Source organism: Nilaparvata lugens, unplaced genomic scaffold (genome assembly GCF_014356525.2).
Source record: "Nilaparvata lugens isolate BPH unplaced genomic scaffold, ASM1435652v1 scaffold4995, whole genome shotgun sequence".
In the NCBI taxonomy this organism is placed as follows: Eukaryota; Metazoa; Arthropoda; class Insecta; order Hemiptera; family Delphacidae; genus Nilaparvata; species Nilaparvata lugens.
The window spans coordinates 1-23,955 of record NW_024090946.1 but is presented as its reverse complement, the minus strand read 5'-3'; the positions used below and the strand labels follow the sequence as shown (position 1 = coordinate 23,955).

The window sequence follows — 23,955 nt, the reverse complement described above, 5'->3', positions numbered from 1 at the left end:
GTCTCTCAGTTACCTCTTGCAGTGTCAAGTTCACTCGGTGCTGTATATTCAGTATGGATCTAGTGCTTAAGAGACGATGTAGCTAAATTTTCATCCTAGCCTCGCGCGATTTTCAGTGCCTTAGTGCCGACGTTTCGGGGTTCGGATACCACCTAGAACCTAGGTCTCTATAGTGAGATTCAGGTTTATAATGTCAGTGTTTTTGTGATTTTAATTCTTGTGTGACTTTTGGGTGAATTTGTGACTTGCAATGACTGTGATTTTTAGGACTCAATTTAGGGAAATTTTGTGGTATTCGGGAATTTTTGTAGTCTTAAGCTGAATTAACACCGAATTTAATAACAAAATGTTGATAACTTTATCCTTATAGAATCTATTAGATTGAACATAACTTATCATACACATGATGAACATATGTGTTTGTCAAGTTCCGTTCAATCTAATAGAATCTATAAGGATTAAGTTACTAGTAGCTCTGTGAACGCAGTATTCTCATCCACAAGTACCTGATTGAAACTATAGACATTATGGAAATACAGCAATAGACTGGCTTCTCCACACATCTGTGTAATCACTTGTCAGCTGATTTATGATGAATAATTCTATAGTCTGATTTTTACTGTAATATTGGCGTATGAAGGAGGCTTCTTTTTCCTTTATATTATCCTTGAAAAGCAAAATTTCCAAAAATTGTGTATATACGTCGACGCCCAATTAAAAAAGGAACAACTTGTCAAATTTCATGAAAATCTAATACCGCGTTTCGCCGTAAATGCGCAACATAAAAACATATAAACATTTAAACATTCAAACATTTAAACATTGACAGAAATGCCAAACCGTAGACTTGAATCTTAGACCTCACTTCGCTCGGTCAATCAACATTTTGTTAATAACTTTGGTGTAAACCCAGCTTTAGAATATTTTTTAGTCATTAGAATAAAAATTAATAATTCGAAAATACTCTCAACCATGCTACTTAACTGTAAAACTTGATTAAATAGTCGATAAAATTCGGAGAGCTGAAAAATTGGTCGAAAAAATCGTCGGAGAATCAGTATGAGTACCCCACGGGAGGTTTTTACGATATCCCAGGCAAAGTGAGTCTTCTATTATAGTTTTAGAAAAGTTTGATTCTTAAGGGTTTTAGTTTGAGTAATGAATTAGTTATTTGTGCATCTAGGGACTAAAGTGCAACTTTTTCTCCCTGAGGGAAACTGTTGTCGCCCGATGGCGTAGCCGAGGGCGACAATTTCCCTGAGGGAGAATAAGTACTTTAGTCCCGTGATGCACACAACATTTTTCCTCCACCTACACCAATACCTATAACAATGAATAATTTTACTACATCTTCACGCTTTCACACTATTTTTTTAAAAACAAAATTTAGCTCACCTCTGATATAATTTGTTGATAGTTGCTAGTTGATAGTTGATAGTTGATAGTTTATAGTTTCCTTATGAGTCACAAAATTCCATGTCGCGTATTAAAACTATATATATAGATAGTTTATAGTTTATAGTATGACACGCTCAGTCGTCTCTGTTAAAGTGGGTTTTCGTTTATGCGTAAATGCCGTCGTCGACCATGACAGGGAGAGAATCTCAGATTGGGTAGATTTCAATCTGTCTACATAACTTAAAAGTTATTTAATCAGCTGTTTTAGCACACTTGAAATTTGGACAATATGAATGTCAACATGCTTGACGTCGTCGACTGCGGAAAAGTTCGCATAAACGAAAACGTACCTTTAGATGAACGCTCTCGTAGAGATGCCGATGACGTTAGAGGTGTGTACTTTTTCATATCCACCAACGGTTGAACATAACCTAACAATCGAAATAGACCTACTTATTTCCTAGAGCTAAAATATTCCAAAGATCGAAATAGAGCTCTTTTACTTTTCCTCTACCGACCACGACAGTGTTGCCACATTCCTCATTCTTCAATCGCGGCGTTGTCGGACTTCTTCCCATGTTAATCTTATGGGTTTATTTTTACTCCCTTGGGAGTAAAAGTGATCACTTTTCCCGCTGGGAATTATTTTTAGTCCCATGGGAGGAAAAGTAGTACTTTAGTATTCGATTCCAGGGTGTAAAATGAGACTTTTGATAGTAGGTGGAGGAAAAATATTATCTGTAGGCTACTTATAGTGAGGTCCACGTTATAATGGCAGTATATGATTAACATTGGTGTTGCTATCCTTGTCTATCATTCCACAAAGCAGATAGCTCTATCCTGTTTTGTATCAAATTATGGTGTTGTGTATCAAGTTGAGATGATACTGTATCATATTGTGTTGAAACTGTATCATGTTGTGGTTGTTCTTGTTCTATAGTGAGGTCCACGTTATAATGGCAGTATATGATTAACATTGGTGTTGCTATCCTTGTCTATCATTCCACAAAGCAGATAGCTCTATCTTGTTTTGTATCAAATTATGGTGTTGTGTATCAAGTTGAGATGATACTGTATCATATTGTGTTGAAACTGTATCATGTTGTGGTTGTTCTTGTTCTATAGTGAGGTCCACGTTATAATGGCAGTATTTGATTAACATTGGTGTTGCTATCCTTGTCTATCATTCCACAAAGCAGATAGCTCTATCCTATTTTGTATCAAATTATGGTGTTGTGTATCAAGTTGAGATGATACTGTATCATATTGTGGTTGTTCTTGTTCTATAGTGAGGTCCACGTTATAATGGCAGTATATAATAACATTGGTGTTGCTATCCTTGTCTGTCATTCTGCAAAGTTGATAGCTCTATCCTTTACCAACTTCACACTGTTGCCAAATCGTTACCTGCTGACTATGAAGGAACATAATGTACTACTATAATGAACTCTAAGGTGAACGTGATATTTCCGATCTCAAAATTTAAGTAGTTTTATTCTTTTATTTTGTGAATTTAAAGTTTTTCCATGTTTTTTATGAAAGTTTTATTATCAATCTATCCAAATTTAAAACTATTTGTCCTTTTCAATTCATATTTTCAGATTGTGATTTGGGGTAGAAATTGTAATGGACTTAACCTATGTATAATATTTGGACAATTTGAAACTAAATTAGGAAATTGAAGAAGTTTTGGGCAATAGCCTATTTTTCCTTTTCCGATCCTTGTATTGTTTGTGCTAACCTAATAAATAAATGAATAAATAAATATTGGTAAATCTTTCAATTATAAAACTTGTCAATGAAAAAATTATTTTCCTGGCGAATAAAGTATAGTTGAAATAGAGTTGTTCATTTTTAACAAGAATCAACAATTAATATTAGATCAGTTATAGGGGGATGACTTGAATCATAGTTATCCACTATAGAAGGCGGTGGTGACAGAGAATCGGCAACTCTGCCGTCATATCATTTCCACAGACTTTACAACGTGAATCTCATGATATCTGAAGCGTCATTCGAGTTTGAAGCTTCTCTGAACACAAGTTTGGAAAACAAAATATCAAGTTATGGTGTTGTGTATCAAGTTGAGATGATAGTGTATCATATTGTGTTGATACTGTATCTTTTGTGGTGATTATATGCCATGGTATAGGCCGTTTATTTTGCAAATGTCACAAAGCTAGAAAGTAGAGAAAACAAAATGGCTTCCAGCCTGCTGTAAACAGTGCTGGTCATATACTGCGTTGTAATTGGTCGAGCCTTTGAAGTTTTGTATCAAGTTATGGTGTTGTGTATCAAGTTGAGATAATAGTGTATCATATTGTGTTGATACTGTATCTTTTGTGGTGATTATATGCCATGGTATAGGCCGTTTATGTTGCAAATGTCACAAAGCTAGAAAGTAGAGAAAACAAAATGGCTTCCAGCCTGCTGTAAACAGTGCTGGTCATATACTGCGTTGTAATTGGTCGAGCCTTTGAAGTTTTGTATCAAGTTATGGTGTTGTGTATCAAGTTGAGATAATAGTGTATCATATTGTGTTGATACTGTATCTTTTGTGGTGATTATATGCCATGGTATAGGCCGTTTATGTTGCAAATGTCACAAAGCTAGAAAGTAGAGAAAACAAAATGGCTTCCAGCCTGCTGTAAACAGTGCTGGTCATATACTGCGTTGTAATTGGTCGAGCCTTTGAAGTTTTGTATCAAGTTATGGTGTTGTGTATCAAGTTGAGATAATAGTGTATCATATTGTGTTGATACTGTATCTTTTGTGGTGATTATATGCCATGGTATAGGCCGTTTATGTTGCAAATGTCACAAAGCTAGAAAGTAGAGGAAAAAAAAATGGCTTCCAGCTGCTGTAAACAGTGCTGGTCATTATACTGCGTGTAATGGTCGAGCCTTTGAAGTTTTGTATCAAGTTATGGTGTTGTGTATCAAGTTGAGATAATAGTGTATCATATTGTGTTGATACTGTATCTTTTGTGGTGATTATATGCCATGGTATAGGCCGTTTATGTTGCAAATGTCACAAAGCTAGAAAGTAGAGAAAACAAAATGGCTTCCAGCCTGCTGTAAACAGTGCTGGTCATATACTGCGTTGTAATGGTCGAGCTTTGAAGTTTTGTATCAAGTTATGGTGTTGTGTATCAAGTTGAGATAATAGTGTATCATATTGTGTTGATACTGTATCTTTTGTGGTGATTATATGCCATGGTATAGGCCGTTTATGTTGCAAATGTCACAAAGCTAGAAAGTAGAGAAAACAAAATGGCTTCCAGCCTGCTGTAAACAGTGCTGGTCATATACTGCGTTGTAATTGGTCGAGCCTTTGAAGTTTTGTATCAAGTAATGGTGTTGTGTATCAAGTTGAGATGATAGTGTATCATATTGTGTTGATACTGTATCTTTTGTGGTGATTATATGCCATGGTTAAAAGCGTTTTCCTCCACCTACTGTCTAAAGTACTTACTTTACTCCCTGAAACCTAATACTAAAGTGTCACTTTTTCGCTCTCGGTAGTAAAAAACAGAAAAACTCCCTAGGGAGTAAAAGTGACTCCATTTAAAAAACATGGGGAGCATCTCTATTTTGAAACTTACATTGTAATAGGTTAGAAGGTCTAAGCTCAGATGAGAAAGCATAATAGAGGTGTCTGTCATTAAGTCAACTGAATTTAATACCACAACCAGAAATTTGATCAACTCATGAAATATATGTTTGTATGATAATAATTATATTCTTAATATTAGTAGACGATAAAAATTTATAAAATTTATACAATTTTAAAAATATTTTATTCTATTCAAAATACCAGCAACAATATTTTTGATCTGCAATTCAATCTGAACCGCGTGATCTGGAGTCAGCCATTTTTGGTAGCTGCCCAGCTGATATAGTTGCTACAACTGTTGCTGATAGATAGCGCAATCGGCAGTGCCAATCAGACGACCGGTTTTTAGGTTTTAGATTTAGGTTATGTTGTTAGGAATCATTGTCACCAATACATAAGTTATTAGAATGATTTTATTTGCAGTTTCTATGAAAAAATGTAGATGGAGGAAAAATGTTGTGTACATCACGAGCGAAAAATACTTTTTCTCCCTCAGGAAAATTGCTGCCCTTGGCTTCGCCTCGGGCTTCAAACTTTTTCCCACAGGGAGAAAAAGTCGTACTTCTCACTCTAGATATACAAATAACTATTATGTTGCAAATGTCACAAAGCTAGAAAGTAGAGAAAACAAAATGGCTTCCAGCCTGCTGTAAACAGTGCTGGTCATATACTGCGCTGTGATTGGTCGAGCCTTTGAAGTCTTGTATCAAGTTATGGTGTTGTGTATCAAGTTGGGATGATAGTGTATCATATTGTGTTGATACTGTATCTTTTGTTGTGATTATATGCCATGGTTAAAAGCGTTTATGTTGCAAATGTCACAAAGCTAGAAAGTAGAGAAAACAAAATGGCTTCCAGCCTGCTGTAAACAGTGCTGGTCATATACTACGTTATAATTGGTCAAGCCTTTGAAGCTTTGTATCAAGTAATGGTGTTGTGTATCAAGTTGGGATGATACTGTATCATATTGTGTTGATACTGTATCATGTTGTGGTGATTATATGCCATGGTTAAAAGCGTTTATGTTGCAAATGTCACAAAGCTAGAAAGTAGAGAAAACAAAATGGCTTGCTGTGAATCTTGCTGGTCATATACTGCATTGTAATTGGTCGAGCCTTTGAAGTTTTGTATCAAGTAATGGTGTTGTGTATCAAGTTGGGATGATACTGTATCATATTGTGTTGATACTGTATCTTTCAAAGTCAAAGTCAAAATACTTTATTGCAGCAGCTAATTGAGAACATCAATTGCATTACAAATGTCAATGATAGATTGAATCATAATTATTACAAGCAGGAAGTCATTACAATAAATTATAAACATAAAAATATACTTTTTTTCATAACAATATAAGTAAAACTCACTCATAAGACATAATCATATGACTAGTTCACCCATGAGAGTACCTGGTTGCTAATCAAGCATATTGTCAACTACGTCATAGAACTCTTCTATTTCATAAATTGGATTCCTCAACAGAAATCGTTTAACTGTATTCGTGAATAATTTTAATGGTAATTTTTTTATATTCTCAGGCAAGGCATTGAAAAGTTCTTTTGTGGTGATTATATGCCATGGTTAAAAGCGTTTATGTTGCAAATGTCACAAAGCTAGAAAGTAGAGAAAACAAAATGGCTTGCTGTGAATGTTGCTGGTCATATACCGTACTGCGTTCTGATTGGTCGAGTCTTTAGACCCGCCTACTTCTCACACCGAGCGATGCTTGTTAGTTCCATAGTTTACCGCTAGGCTGTGATACCTCTCGGGTTACAAATTTCGTCTCTATGTGCCGGTTGCACAAAAGCCGGTTATATTTTAATTCCACGAGAACCAATCAGAGAAGCCTATAATAATCATTTGTATGAGTAATTTTACTGTTTTTCTATCAGTTTTTCTCTTGAAATTTGTTAGTTTTTATTCGTTTTTTTTGTGTTTTAGAGACTACCAGACGTTACTTACTAATTGAATAACAAGTCTATGCAACCATAACCATTTTCTTGTCAAAATTCACAATTTTTTCAGCTTTTCTGACGAATTTTGTTAGTTTTTATTCGGTTCTTGTATGTGTTTAGAGTACCAGACATGACTTATTGATCGAATAACAAGTCAATGGGACCAATATAACCATTTTCATTACGAAATTCACAAATTTTTTCAGCTTTTCTGACGAATTTTGTTAGTTTTTATTCGGTTTTTGTGTGTTCGATAGACCAGACGTTTTTTTCGTCATAGACAGTTAGTTTTTATTCGTTTTTTTGTGTTTTAGAGACTACCAGAGGTTACTTACTAATTGAATAACAAGTCTATGCAACCATAACCATTTTCTTGACAAAATTCACAATTTTTTCAGCTTTTCTGACGAATTTTGTTAGTTTTTATTCGGTTCTTGTATGTGTTTAGAGTACCAGACATGACTTATTGATCGAATAACAAATCTATGGGACCAATAACCATTTTCATGACGAAATTCACTAATTTTTATCAGTCTAAAGATGGAAATTACTGAGATATTGCAATTATTCAAATTCTAATGAATTAATTATTATTATTATTAAACGAAAATCCAAATTAAATGCTGTAATTCACCCCGAAGACTTCTGCTATAGCAAATATTGACAACAGGGTAAACAGCTTGATGGAAATTCGATGAGCGCTACTATTCAAAAATTAATTTTTGAAGCTGATGAAAATTAATTTTTGAAGCTGATAAAAATTAATTTTTGAATAGTAGCGCTCATCGAATTTCCATCAAGCTGTTTACCCTGTTGTCAATATTTGCTATAGCAGAAGTCTTCGGGGTGAATTACAGCATTTAATTTGGACTTTCGTTTGATAATAATAATATTTTTATCAGCTTTTCTGTTGGAATTTGTTAGTTTTTATTCGGTTTTTGTTTGTTTACAGTACCAGACATGACTTAGTGAATTACTGAATTAATGAAGTCTTACATGACTTACTGAATCCAAAACAAGTCTATGTGACCAATAACCATTTTCATGAGGAATTTCACTGTTTTTTTATAAGTTTTTCTGTTTGATTTTTTGTTTTTTGTGTGTTTTTGAGTATACCAGACGTTACTTACGGATTGAATAACAAGTCTATGGGACCAATAATCATTTTTTTACAAAATCTATAGTTTTTTATGAGTTTTTATAGTGGAATTAGTTAGTATTTATTCGGTTTTTGTTGTGTGTTCTAGAGTACCTGAAGTAGACGGCAAGATGGACCAAGATCATCATGACACTGGTTACTTTGCGGTTAGCAGTACTGCTGACCTAACACCTATGAAAAGGGCTGGTAGTGGCACTGAAAAGGTAATTAATTTAATATTTAATATTAATTAATTTAATATTGTAATTAATATTCATTTATTTATCATCATTATATTATTACTGTCATTTGGTAGTTCTGCGTGAAGCCACAAATCTGAGCAGAGCTCAAGGGTAACTAACCGTCCACTGGACCCGTATTCAACCGATCCGTTCGGCCGTTGGATCGGACGAATCTGCCGGCCGTTAATTCGGCCGAATATGGTCGTCCATTGGAAACGTTTACGTCAGTCTAGTTGCCAATTATTGAATTAACTACTATCATGGCCACCAAAATTTTTCATAAACAGTGATTATATTGAGATTTTGAAAATTGAATAAACAAATATCCACTGTTTTTGTGTAGTTGAGAAGTTGATATTGTGGTAATTATTCATATTGAATGAAAAAGACTAAGAAATTGTCAAAAAACCACTGATTTATTGATAATTAGAAAGACCGGTTTCGGTTATTACACCATTGTCAATCTCTGATTGACAATCAGAGATTGATTGAATGGTGTAATCTTTGATTGACAATCAGAGATTGACAATGGTGTAATCTTTGATTGACAATCAGAGATTGACAATGGTGTAATAACCGAAACCGGTCTTTCTAATTATCAATAAATCAGTGGTTTTTTGACAATTTCTTAGTCTTTTTCATTGAAAAATATCCACTGAATTAGTTATCCATTACAATAATCTTACCTTCAGATCCTATTTGTTCAGTAATCTTTGTCCACAGATTCCTTTGAACATCACGACGATGAAATCTTTTGTCTCGCATATCCCACAATGGAATATGCTCTTGAACCAAACTTTTCATAGTCCATAGTTACAACTTTATAAAACAGAACAACTTCAAAAACAAGACTGTGGAACAATTTTAGGTTAGGGACACTTAGTTAGGAACACTTAGGTTAGGAACACATTAAGAGCCGAAAAATCCCATTCAATTCGGATCGAAAAATTGATCGGCCGGAGACGGCCGTGCACGGTTGCAATGGACAAGCATCTATTCCTTTCTTTGTTGGGGGATCGTTCGGACAATTTCGGTAGTTTTCGGCCGATGCTAGTTGGGACGAAAACGGTTCTATAGTTTGTGTAAAATAAGTTGAGACTTGGCCATCGATCCGAAGAAATTACAGGGTTGCCAAATCTTGTAAAATTGCAACTTTCTCAAATTTCCAATTCAACGTCGGAATTGGATGTAGAATATCATCCCCGATATCCCGATTTTTTAGTAGCACTAAAAAAGCTTCAGGGTTGAAGGATTAAAAGGAAATGTAAATTTCATGATAAAATTAGAAACATCGCGAAGATTTGTTCTTCTTTTGAATATCACTTCTCTCAGAATCATGGGGCGTCATAATGCGTAATAATTTTACATCAAATTAACAGGGAGAATGTCTCCTTTCTATTGGTGTCTGGTTCATTGTTATCCGACGTATAGTTATTTTTTAATTAATGATGATGTTCATCAATGTCGAGAAATTTCGAGCCAAAAACATGGAATTTTCGACATGCTAGAAACGGTTTTGTTTCAAAAGATAAGTAGGTGTTGAAAGCTAGAAAGTTTCTCAGAAATAGTTGAAATTATTTTTCCAATTGGCAAACGTACTTCGGAAGAGCGTATTTTGGCCTCTCAGGAGTTTCAAAGTCAAGGATTTTAATCCTGATCAATTCCAGTAGAACCAATCAGAAAAGCTATCTTTTTTAAATGGTCTTCTCTGATTTTTTCACGTGTAATTGATCAGGATTAAAATTTAACCGGCTTTTGCAAGAGAAATTTTTGCATTCCTCTGGGGATTAATCTCAATTTACTGTGATTAGATAGAACCTTTCTGTGGGAACTATAAATGTATTATAATTTCTTCTTTTGTAATAAATTTTATATGCTTTTGTACTCCAGAGCGAACTCGGTGCCCCGATATTATAAGTTCTTCTTCTTCTTCTTCTTCTTCTTCTTCTTCTTCTTCTTCTTCTTCTTCTTCTTCTTCTTCTTTCTTCTTCTTCTTCTTCTTCTTCTTCTTTCTTCTCTCTTCTTTTCTCTTCTTTTCTTCTTCTTCTTCTTCTTCTTCTTCTTCTTATCTTTCCTTCTTCTTCTCTTTCTGTCTTCTTCTCTTCTTCTTCTTCTTCTTCCTTCTTCTTCTTTCTTCTTCTTCTTCTTCTTTCTTCTTCTTCTTCTTCTTTTTTCTTATTCTTCTTCTTCTTCTTCTTCTCTTCTTCTCTTCTTCTTCTTCTTCTTCTCTTCTTCTTCTTTCTTCTTCTTCTTCTTCTTCTTCTTCTTCTTCTTCTTCTTCTTCTTCTCTTCTTCTTCTTCTTCTTCTTCTTTCTTCTTCTTCTTCTTCTTCTTCTTCTTCTTCTTCTTCTTCTTCTTCTTCTTCGTCTTCTTCTTCTTCTTCTTCTTCTTCTTCTTCTTCTTCTTCTTCGTATCTTCTTCTTTCTTCTTCTTCTTCTTCTTCTTCTTCTTCTTCTTCTTCTTCAGTCGATCGCGAGCTACCGGTAGCTCGTGGGGTAGTTTTTGGTAGCTCACAGAAATGCTCATGCAAAAGAATGTCGTCCAGTTCGAAAATAAACACTTTCCCAGTCTGAAGAAAATCAATGACGAGAAAAATCCTCCACAGCACCGCAGCAATAACAAAGAATACGTTACAATTCTTTAAGACTTGAAACAACAGTTTTATCAGCGATTTCAAAATTTCAATAGCATGTCGAATATGATACAATTCATCAACTCTCTTTTGCAGAGATCAATACAGGAGATTTTGCAGCTTGTGTTGTAAAACATTTTGGTGGAGATCAGGATTCAGTTGAAACTCAATTTGTGGATTTTCAAAATGATCTGTCTCTCAGATCACATTCTACAACTGGAAATATTTGGCCTCAAGTCCCCAAAGAAAAATACCCAAATATTATTCAAGTTGCATTGAGGTTGAAAGCTATCTATGTTCACCTCTACTTACTTATGTGAAGCATCTCTTTCAAGTATGAAATATTCATAAAAAATCTATATAGGAACAGACTGGCTGATGAACATTTGGTCAACTGCATCAGAATGGCGGCTACAAGGTTCACTCCAAACATCAAGAAAATACTTGACGACCAAAAAGAGTTCCACTGCTCTCATTGAAATGTCCATTTCAACTTCTGTTATACTTTTTGCTATGAGATAAGTAGATTCCAACACTAGAAATGTATCTTTATAGGCAATAAAAGTGTGAAAATTTTATTTTGCATTCCGTACTTTCTTGAATCTAATATTTCTTGGAAGCTCACTAGAAGATTTATAAATTTTACTCTAGCTCACAGGCTCATAAGTTTGGCGACCATTGCTGTAGCGTATTAAAGCTAAAAAATATCCATGACTAGCCGTCAGGCTCGCTTCGCTCGCCATATCCGTCTAGCCAGGGGGCTCCGCCCCCTGGACCCCCGACTGGATCGTCCGAGAGTGAGATAAGCAGGCTCGCTTCGCTCGCCTGAATTTTTCGTTTGAGCATTTTTATCATATGTTAGGACAATCCAGTCGGGGGTCCAGACTAAACGTCTGGCTAAACGGATATGGCGAGCTAAGCGAGCCGGACGGCTGGTAATATATATTCCCAGGATTGAAGTAGCAGTGCCCAATCAATTTTTCCGCGATAAATGCATTCAAATCTTCAACTTGGTGCCAACCTAACAAAGTCAACTCAACTTAATGCCAACCTGACAAAATTATTTTTAGTTGCCAGTTAACAACTGTTTCGAAGTGGTACTCTATCTAGATTATAGTTCTATTAACCATATGATATGGAAATTTCAATTATAATTGAGAGATGGGAGAAGAAGAATATACATGCTAAAAGACGAACTTTAAACCCTTAAAAACAACCCTTAGAGTTAAAATATTGTCAAAAGATTTCTTAGTGCGCCTCTAAAGGGCCAACTGAACATACCTACCAAATTTGAACGTTTTTGGTCCGGTAGATTTTTAGTTATGCGAGTGAGTGAGTGAGTGAGTCAGTCAGTCAATCAGTGAGTGAGTGCCATTTAGCTTTTATATATATAGATACACCTTCTGAGCTGTCTTTATAGTGAATTCAGTTCTCACGGTTCTCAGCGCTAATAATGCATGATAGAGCTGTTTTATAAGTTTTCCCAACAGCCTTCCCAATGGTGCAATCTTCTCGAGTTTTTATAAAGTTTTATCAATTTTTTTCGAATTATTTTCAGGAAAGGGATGGTCGAGCGACATGGTTACTAGTCTTGAGTGGAATGGCTACGACCTTTGGAGCATCTTTACCTGTCGGATACAATATTGGAGTTATAAATGCTCCTTCAGCTGTAAGTATAGGCTACTAGAAAATACTCTAAAAATAACTCAATTTCTATCACTTTTACCTGAAATATCATAGAAAAATAATGAACTCTTTCAACTTGGGATAACAGAAAAAACTGATCAAATGTCGGATACAATATTGAAATCATAAATGCTCCATCAGCTGTAAGTATACTAAAAAATACTCTAAAATTAACTCAATTTTCATCACTTTTACCTGAAATATCATAAAAATTCGATGAATTAATTTATCTTGAATGCCAGTGGGATATCAGAAACTTTACTGATCGAATGTCGGATGCAATATTGGAATTATAAATGCTCCTTCAGCTGTGAGTATACTAGTAGTTCTGTGAACAGTAGACCTCACGCAGTATTCTCATCCACAAGAGTACCTGATTGAAACTATAGACCTTATGGAAATACAGCAATAGACTGGCTTCTCCACACATCTGTGTAATCACTTGTCAGCTGATTTATGATGAATAATTCTATAGTCTGATTTTTACTCTAATATTGGCGTATGAAGGAGGCTCCTTTTTCCTTTTACATTATCCTTGAAATGCAAAATTTCCAAAAACCTTGTATATACGTGGACGCGCAATTAAAAAAGGAACATGTCTGTCAAATGTCATACAAATCTATTACCGCGTTTCGCCGTGAATGCGCAACATATTAACATATAAACATTCAAACATTTAAACATTAAGAGAAATGCCAAAACCGTCGACTCGAATCTTAGACCTCACTTCGCTCGGTCAACTAGAAAACACTCTAAAAATAACTCAATTTTATCACTTTTACTTGAAATATCCCAAAAAAATTTATGAATTTATTTAACTTGATTGTCAGTTGGATAACAGAAATAATCTGATCAAATTTGTGATACATTATTTGAGTTATAAATAATCTTCAGCTGTAGTATACTGGAAAATACTCTAAAATTTACTCAATTTCTATCACTTTTACCTGAAATATCATAAAAAAATTGATGAATTTATCTTGAATGTCAGTGGAATCAGAAAAAACGTGATCGAATGTCGGATACAATATTTTATAGTGAGGTCCACGTTATAATTGTAGTGAAGAAAGATAGCAGAACAACGTTGTCGATCCTCTGTCTTGTAAATGCCTTTATAGACGGCTACAGTTTATTGGTGTGATATAACTGTTAATTGTGTAATACAGTTGTTTGATCTGATGTTATACTAAAAATAGAAATTTACATCTTAAATCATTGATTATTATATCTCTATCCATATTATACAATACACTATATAATTGTAAACAGATGACAATGAACGGAAAATTCTAAAATAATTAGAGCTATAATGAGGTCCACGATATAATGGCAGTGGATAAAGATAGCAGAACAACGTTGCCGATCCTCTGTCTTGTCAAAGCCTTCTATAGACGGTAGCTGATAAAGGTTTATTGATGTAATATTAATGTTCATTCTCGTTAAAAAATCAATATATTTATTGAGCAAGAAATTATATTTTTTAATAATATCTATTAGAATTTCATGATTAAGAGAAATATTTTGTGAATTGATTATTAATTCTACATTGTTAAAAGGACGATCTGGCAACAGAGCAAGCCAGAAATAGATAGCGCTGTCCGCTTTGTAGAATGGTAGACAAGGCTAGCAATACCATCGCTAATCAAACACTGCCATTATAACGTGGAACTCACTATAGCAATTAGAGTTCCACAATATTATCACATAATATGATACAGTATCATCTCAACTTGATACACAACAACATCTTGATACAGAACAGGATAGAGCTATCTGCTTTGTGGAATGATGACAAGGATAGCAAACACAACTTTAATCAAATACTGCCTTATAACGTGGGCCTCACTTAGCAATTAGAGTCCACAATATTATCAACACAATATGATACAGTATCATCTCAACTTGATACACAACACCATAATTTGAGACAGAACAGGATAGAGCTATCTGCTTTGTGGAATGATAGACAAGGATAGCACACCAATGTTTACAAAATACTGCCATTATAACGTGGACCTCACTATAGCAACAAGAACAACCACTATATGATACAGTATCAACACAATATGATACAGTATTATCTCAACTTGATACACAACATCATAATTAGATATAAAAAAAGAATAGCACCATCTGCTTTGTGGAATGATAGACAAGTGTAGCAATACCATTGCTAATCAAACACTGCCATTATAACGTGGACCTCACTATAGCAATAAATTAGAGTTCCACAATATGATACAGTATCATCTCAACTTGATACACAACACCATAATTTGATACAAAACAGGATAGAGCTATCTGCTTTGTGGAATGATAGTCAAGGATAAAAATACTATTGCTAATCAAACACTGCCATTATAACGTGGACCTCACTATAGCAATTAGAGTTCCACAATATTATCAACACAATATGATACAGTATCATCTCAACTTGATACACAACACCATAATTTGATACAAAACCGGATAGAGCTATCTGCTTTGTGGAATGATAGACAAGGATAGTTAAATACCATTGCTAATCAAACACTGCCATTATAACGTGGACCTCATTATAGCAATTAGAGTTCCACAATATTATCAACACAATATGATACAGTACATCTCAACTTGATACACAACACCATAATTGATACAAAACGGATAGGCATCTGCTTTGTGGAATGATAGACAAGGATAGTTAAATACCATTGCTAATCAAACACTGCCATTATAACGTGGACCTCATTATAGCAATAAGAGTTCCACATATTATCAACACAAATATGACCGTATCATATGAACTTGATACACAACACCATAATTGATACAAAACGGATAGAGCTATCTGCTTTGTGGAATGATAGACAAGGATAGTTAAATACCATTGCTAATCAAACAACCATTATAACGTGGACCTCATATAGCAATCAGAGTTCCACAATATATCAACACACAATATGATACAGTATCATCTCAACTTGATACACAAAATCATAAATCTGAACAGACAGGATAGAGATCTTCTTTGTGGAATGATGGACAAGGATAGCAAAACCAACTTGAATCAAATACTGCCATTATAACGTGGACCTCACTATAGCAATCAGAGTTCCACATAGTATCAACAAAATATGATACAGTATCATCTCAACTTGATACACAACATAATATCTGACAGAACAGGATAGAGTTATCCTTTGTGGAATGATTGACAAGGATAGCAAAACCAACTTTAATCAAATACTGCCATTATAACGTGGACCTCACTATAGCAATCAGAGTCCACAATATTATCAACAACAATAGATACAGTATCATCACAACTTGATACAACACATCATAATCTGAGGACAGACAGGATAGAGTTATTTCTTTGTGGAATGATAGACAAGGATAGTTAAAGACCATTGTAATCAAAAACACTGCCAGTAATAACGTGGACCTCACTATAGCAATCAGAGTTCCATAAATATTATCAACACAATATGATACAGCATCATCTCAACTTGATACACAAAACCATAATTTGATACAAAACAGGATAGAGCTATCTGCTTGTGGAATGATGATAGACAAGTGTGAAATACTATGCTAATCAACACTGCCATATAACGTGGGACATCACTATGATTATTAAAGATGTAAATTTCTATTGTTTAGTAACACAGATCAGTCGACTGTATTACACAATTTAAAACATTGAGCATTCAATAATGTACTAATTATAATATATTTAGAATTTCCGTTCATTGTCATGTGTTTAAATAATAGAGTATTGTGCAACAAGGATATAGATATAATAATCAATTATTTAAGATGTAAATAAGTATATAAATAAACGTTGATATTATGAAATTAAATTGATTTCCCCATCAATATAACGTGATTGAATTTCAAAGTTTACAATAATTACAGAAAACTCTGTTTTTGAATTATTCTACTCGTATCATTTGCAGCATCACGTGTGTATATTAGTTTCACTTTAAAAATGTCAGTCTCGTGTAAGAACATCAATGCTTTACATTAAATAGTACTGACATTGTTGAACCTTACTATTGTATTCATATATTTTTTATTGTTTTACGATAGAATTCTTCGCTTTTTATTGAAATATATATGAATAATATTCATTAAATAATTCAGTATTGTTTTCTTGTTCAGTATCCATTTTTTTATTCATTTACAAGACAATTGTTCGATTTTATGAGATATGTATTATATTTATATATTAAAATATGTCTATGTATATATACAGTAGTTTCAGTATTGTTTTAGCAATCTTAATCACCTAGACTAGACTCACAGTTTTTATTTTTATTTTTTCATACAAGTTTTTTTTATTTTTATTATTTATTATTTGGTTAATAATGTTTTTTACCTTGTTAATTATACTTTGATTATCTGATACACAGCTGGATACGTGATCAGTATAATTTCCAAGATACTATTTGATTTCTACTTTATAATTTGTAATTGAGGAGGAAATAAATTCATTTATTCATTTATTCATTTATTCAATTCATTAAATAATTCAGTATTGTTCGATATATGTTATCTACTCTTATTAAAATAGAGGATATTGGTCTATTAATATTTGTACGGAATGTGGAGAATTCTCTATTATATTATATGAAGGACATAAATAGAAAATAGACTTTAGAATTATTCGTTTCGTTTTATGGGAAAATACGAATGGGAATTTTTTAATAATAATATTATTAGCAAACACTTTGGGCTCTGGGGAGGAGATGAGAAGATGGAGGGGAAGAAGAGGGAGGGGAATAATAATAATAATAATAATAATAATAAGATGTGATGATGATGATGATGATGATTAATGAGAAGATTGATTGATTGAGTACGGTACTTTATTTATGTAGTTACAATATATACTGGCGTATCCACTTATATACAATAGCTTACAATACAGCAAAATTATAGATGAATTTACATAATATAGACTAAGAAAATTATATTGAACTGTATATGATATGAATAGGAATTTAATATAATAACTATAGATAGAATAAATTTTTATGCATCTACATAAATAAGATAGGAGAATAGGAGAGAAGAAGAAGAAGAAGATGATGATCAATGAGAAGATAGGATAATAGGAGAAGAAGGGGCGAGAAGAAAGAAGAAGATGATGATGATGATAATGATGATGATATGGAGGAGAAGAAGAAGGGAGAAGATGAAAGAAAAGAAGAAGAAGTAGAAGACAGAAGAAGAAGAAGATGATGATGATGATGAATGAGAAATAGGAGAATAGGAGAAGAAGGGAAGGAGAAGAAAGAAGAGAAGAAGGGGAAGAGAAGAAGAAGAAAAAGAAGAAGAAGAAGATGATATGATGATGATGATAGGTGGAGAAGAAGAAGGAGGAGAAGAAGAAGAAGAAGAAGAAGAAGAAGAAGAAGAGGAAGATGATGATGATGATGATATGGTGGAGAGAAGAAGAAGAAGAAGAAGAAGAAGAAGAATTAGGATTTATGGAGGTTAATAGTGCAATCTTACCAATTCTACAATCTTCCGCCTAATTGATAGGATACAGTAGCTATTGAAATAGAGTTTATCTTGGCAAATGCAGTAATTTATTATAATGAGCGGATATCTGACTGCTTTTGATAAACTTTTATAACTTTTCCATCCCATCTACGCATTCGCTTTCAAATTACAGATTACAGATGTATAAAACCGTGCAAAATCGGTTGGGGAGAGAGAGAGTGAGAGGATCATTCATTTTGTTGCACATTGATACAGAAGTTTGATTTGATACAGTATCATTTTCTCTATTTTTTTGCACATGTGATACAGTAGTTTGATTTGATACAGTATAATCCCATTTTCTTTATCTTGTTGCACAGATGATACAAAAGTTTGATTTGATACAGTATCATTTTTCTATTTTGTATCACAGGTGATACAAAAGTTCGATTTATTTACTGTATCATCTAATAATATTGTCTTTCTTCCATTGCACAGGTGATACAAAAGTTCGATTTGAACAGTAAAATTTTCCTATTTTGTTGCACATGTGATACAGAAGTTCGATTTGATACAGTATAATTTTCTCTATTTGTTGCACATGTGATACAGAAGTTCGATTTGATACAGTATACTCCCATTTTCTTTATTTTGTTGCACAGATGATACAAAAGTTCGATTGATACAGTATCATTTTCTTTATTTTGTTGCACATTGATACAGAAGTTCGATTTGATACAGTATAATCTCATTTTCTCTATTTTGCTTCACAGGTGATAAAAAAGTTCAATTTTTTACCGTATCATAACTATTGTCCTTCGAGTGCACAGATGATACAAAAGTTCGATTTGATACAGTTAATCTCATTTTTGGTGCACGGTGATACAGAAATGGTGTTCCTTCCGTTGCACAGATGATACAAAAGTTCAATTTGATACAGTAAAATCTCATTTTTGTTGCACAGGTGATACAGAAGTGGTGTTCGGAAGCTCTGTTGCAACGATACAGTATCACGCTGACTCCAGCCACATTAGCTATTGTTTGGTCGACAATTGTGTCGATTTTCCTGATTGGAGGAATGATTGGATCTCTAGCCGGCAGCTGGTTTGCTCATCAAATTGGCAGGTAAATATTTAAATATTTGTTCAATTTTATTTTCATTTATTATTATAGAGAAAAGATAGCATAAGATGATATCCCATGGTTTGTGGAATTGAATCACAGTTTGGGAGTTTTGTATCAAGTATTGTTTGTGTATCAAGTTGAGATGATATTGTATCATGTGTGGTGATATGCCTGGTATAAATAGGGCGTTTATGTTGTTAACTGAAGCCGATAGTCCTAGTAGTTGTTTTTGGTGAAGCTATGTGACGCTGGTAGTCTCTCATACTGTACCCTTCTAGAAGGCATTGACAAGACAGAGGATCGGCAACGTTTTCCTCCATCTTTCTCCACTGTCATTATAACGTGAACCTCACTAGAGTTCATAGTGTGAATTCCTTCTTTGTTTAATAGATATTTTTTTGGATATTTTTCAGAAAAGGAACGTTAATAGTGAGCGGTGTATTGGGTGTAGTCGCTGGCATCCTATTTCTAACCTGTAAAGATCCACACCTTATAGAATTTATATTTATTGGGAGATTTCTAGTTGGATTATCGTCAGGTAAAGAAACAAATATTATATTTATTCATAATATCGTGGGCGTACAAGGAAAATGCACCAAGTCTAATTTTTCCAAACTTTGATTTCTAATTTTTTAATCAATTCTAATACTATGAATAATTAGTTTTCAAACAAATGAAGAATAATCAATTTCTTGCAGTATGAATTATTTTGTGAAAAAATAAACCTTTGCAGTCAATTAATTTAGCCTCAACTTCGCAGGTTTAAACAGGGGTAAACCATTATTTTTGTATGAAATTTTTCCCACCGATTTGAAAGTATTTTTTTAATTCCTTCCTTTATTGTCAGCTATTATGAACTAGCAGGTATCCTGTGCTCCGCAAGGGTCGTATTGAAAACTTGACGTATTAAAATCTTTAAGAATTGAAAATAGGTCTATAACCATCCTCGGTAAATTAAGAATGTTATGCAAAATGTCAAGTTAATGAGTTGAGTAGTTGAGACGTGATGATGATGCGTCATTCGAATTCCTATCCCTACCTGTATAAGCCAGTTCTCTCCTTTATCTATATATATAAAAGCGAAATGGCACTCACTCACTGACTGACTGACTGACTGACTGACTACTCACTCAACTCACTCACCTCGCATAACTAAAAATCTACCGGACCAAAAACGTTCAAATTTGGTAGGTATGTTCAGTTGGCCCTTTAGAGGCGCACTAAGAATCTTTGGCAATATTTTAACTCTAGGGTTTAAAGTTCGTCTTTTAGCATGTATATTCTTCTTCTCTCAATCTCTTAATTATAATTGAAATTTCCATATCATATGTTACTATAGAACTATAATCTAGATAGAGTACTCTTCGAAACAGTTGTAACTGGCAACTAAATTAATAATTTTGTCAGGTTGGCATTAAGTTGAGTTGACTTGTTAGGTTGGCACACAAGTTGAAGATTTAAATGCATTTATCGAGGAAAAATTGATTGGGCACTGCTACTTCAATCCTGGGAATTACTAGCCGTCAGGCTCGCTTCGCTCGCCATATCCGTCTAGCCAGGGGGCTCCGCCCCCTGCACCCGACGGATTGTCCAAGAATGAGATTAGCAGGCTCGCTTCGCTCGCCTGCATTTTTTCATGTTAGGACAATCCAGTCGGGGGTCCAGACTAAACGTCTGGCTAAACGGATATGGCGAGCGAAGCGAGCCTGACGGCTAGTAATTCCCAGGATTGAAGTAGCAGTGCCCAATCAATTTTTCCTCGATAAATGCATTAAATCTTCAACTTGGTGCCAACCTAACAAAGTCAACTCAACTTAATGCCAACCTGACAAATTATAATTTAGTTGCCATTAACAACTGTTTCGAAGAGGTACTCTATCTAGATTATAGTTCTATAGTAAAACATATGATATGGAAATTTCAATTCTAATTAAGAGATTGGGAGAAGAAGAATATACATGCTAAAGACGAACTTTAAACCCTAAAAAACAACCCTTAGAGTTAAAATATTGCCAAAAGATTCTTAGTGCGCTTCTAAAGGGTCAACTGAACATACCTACCAAATTTGAACGTTTTTGGTCCGGTAGATTTTTAGTTATGCGAGTGAGTGAGTGAGTGAGTGAGTCAGTCAGTGAGTGAGTGCCATTTCGCTTTTATATATATAGATATATATAAGCTCGGTGCCCTATTTTAATACTAATCTATTAATTTGTTTCAACTTTGCAGGTCTAATAACAGGAGTTATGCCCATGTATCTCTGTGAAATAGCGCCGCCCAATCTGAGGGTGAGTGATGGGTGTCCTATGCCCACTTGGACTAACATTTGGCGTTGTTTCCTCACAGTTTATGGGCATGAGTTGGATTTTAGGTGAGTTCCGAAACACAATACAAATAATAAGAGATAGTATTTAGTCCGATAATGCTAATGAGTCTCCATCCTCCACTCAGTTGTCAATATTTGCAGTTACAGAAGTCTTCGTGGTTGTTAACAGTATTTAATTAATAATATTATTTAACGAAATCCAAATTAAATGCTGTAATTCACCCCGAAAACTTCTGCTACTGCAAATATGACAACAGGGTAAACAGCTAGATGGAAATTCGATTAGCGCTACTATTCAAAAATTATTTGTCAGCCGGGAATCGAACCCAGTACCTCCCAATTGTACCGGTAAGGAATGCATACCCTTACACCAAACTGACAATCTCTGGATAGCAGTGCTCATTTTATACGAAACCATAGCGGCCAGCCAGTCTACACATGGAAATTACTGAGATATTGCAATTATTCAAATGCTAATGAATTAATTATTATTATTAAACAAAAATCCAAATTAATGCTGTAAATCACCCCGAAGACTTCTGCTACTGCAAATATTGACAACAGGGTAAACAGCTGGATGAAAATTCGATGAGCGACTGTAGACTGGCTGGCCGCTATGGCTTCGTATAAAATGAGCGCTGCTATCCAGAGATTGTCAGTTTGGTGTAAGGGTAAGCATTCCTGACCGGCAATGGGAGGTACTGGGTTCGATTCACGGGCTGACAAATAATTTTTGAATAGTAGCGTCATCGAATTTCCATCTAGCTGTTTACCCTGTTGTCAATATTTGCAGTAGCAGAGTCTTCGGGGTGATTTACAGCAATTAATTTAAAATTTTCGTTTAATAATAATTAATTCATTAGCATTTGAATAATGCAATATCTCAGTAATATCCATCCAGGACTGGCTGGCCGCTATGGCTTCGTATAAATGAGCGCTGCTATCCAGAGATTGTCAGTTTGGTGTAAGGGTAAGCATTCCTGACCAGCAATTATAGGAGGTACTGGGTTCGATTCCCGGGCTGACAAATAATTTTTGAATAGTAGCGTTTTTTAACATTTTTTCAACCAATTTTGTTTGTGTTTTTTCTACAGGAACTGAACAACACTGGCACCATCTGTTGGCCCTCTATGCAATTCTTATATCTTCTGTGGTCTGGCTCTACCTTTCATGCCAGAAAGCCCTAAATACTTGTATTACATCAAGGGACTCAAACAGCGGGCTTGGCAGAGGTAAGTTGATGCTATAGTGAGGTCCACGTTATAATGGTAGTAATTGATTAACATTGGTGTTGCTATCCTTGTCTATCATTCCACAAAGCAGATAGCTCTATCCGGCTGTATCAAATCATGGTGTGTGTATCAAGGTGAGATGATACTGTATAATATTGTCGACCACTGATTGCTATAGTGAGGTCCACGTTATAATGGCAGTACTTATTAACATTGGTGTGCTATCCTTGTCTATCATTCCACAAAGCAGATAGCTCTATCCTGTTCTGTATCAAATCATGGTGAGATGATACTGTATCATATGTGTTGATACTGTATCCATATTGTCGGTAGTCTAACACTAATTATTGCTAGTGAGGTGGACGTCATAATAGTAGTATTTGATAACATTGTGTTGCTATCCTTGTCTATTATTCCGCAAAGCAGATAGCGCTATCATTTCTTCATAACTATTCCATATGCAAACTAACCGCTAAATTGTCGGAATGATAAATAGGTCTACTTGACTAGAGGATCACAAAAATTTCATTTATTTATGCTATATTCTTTCTATCAGATTGGTGAATTTTTCTCCCGTTAAGAGATATGATGATTTTTGTCGTACTAAGAGAGAGAAATTTATTCTAGAAGATAACTGACTATTTATTGTACCATAAATCAGTCTCATACTATGGCACAACACTTGTTAGGCCGAGCTCTATCCATAGTCCGAGTGATATAAAATTGTTCAGCAAAAAAACCTATAGTGAGGTCCACGTTATAATGGCAGTGTTTATCAGCAATGGTATTGCTATCCTTGTTTATCATTCAACAAAGCGCATAGCGCTATCTTGTTCTCGCTTTGCTCTGTTGCCAGATCGTCCTTTAACAATGTAGAATTAATAATTAATTAACAAAATATATCATCTTAATTATATAAATTCATTATGAAATTAATATAAAATAAATAAACCTGTATGAGCTACCGTCTATAGAAGGCATTGACAAGACAGAGGATAGGCAACGTTGTTCTCCTATCTTTCTCCACTGCCATTATAACGTGGACCTCACTATTTTATGTGTAATATTATCATGGTATAAATTTCTCCTTTTCGTTACCTGGCTGTACATTCTTGAACATACCACAATCGAAAGGATTAA

The 23,955-nt window shown here is 34.4% G+C and overlaps 1 protein-coding gene across 1 annotated transcript; it reads left to right on the top strand.

The window, feature by feature from the left end:
- The first annotated feature begins 998 nt into the window (after positions 1–998).
- Positions 999–22,809, top strand: LOC120355856 (solute carrier family 2, facilitated glucose transporter member 3-like). The gene is made up of 7 exons (XM_039444587.1): positions 999–1,100; positions 8,213–8,327; positions 12,536–12,646; positions 19,100–19,260; positions 19,674–19,798; positions 21,487–21,628; positions 22,678–22,809. Exons 1-7 carry the CDS (start codon positions 1,060–1,062, stop codon positions 22,682–22,684), a joined length of 702 nt encoding a protein of 233 aa, XP_039300521.1. The 5' UTR covers positions 999–1,059; the 3' UTR covers positions 22,685–22,809.
- The last annotated feature ends 1,146 nt before the right edge of the window (positions 22,810–23,955 follow it).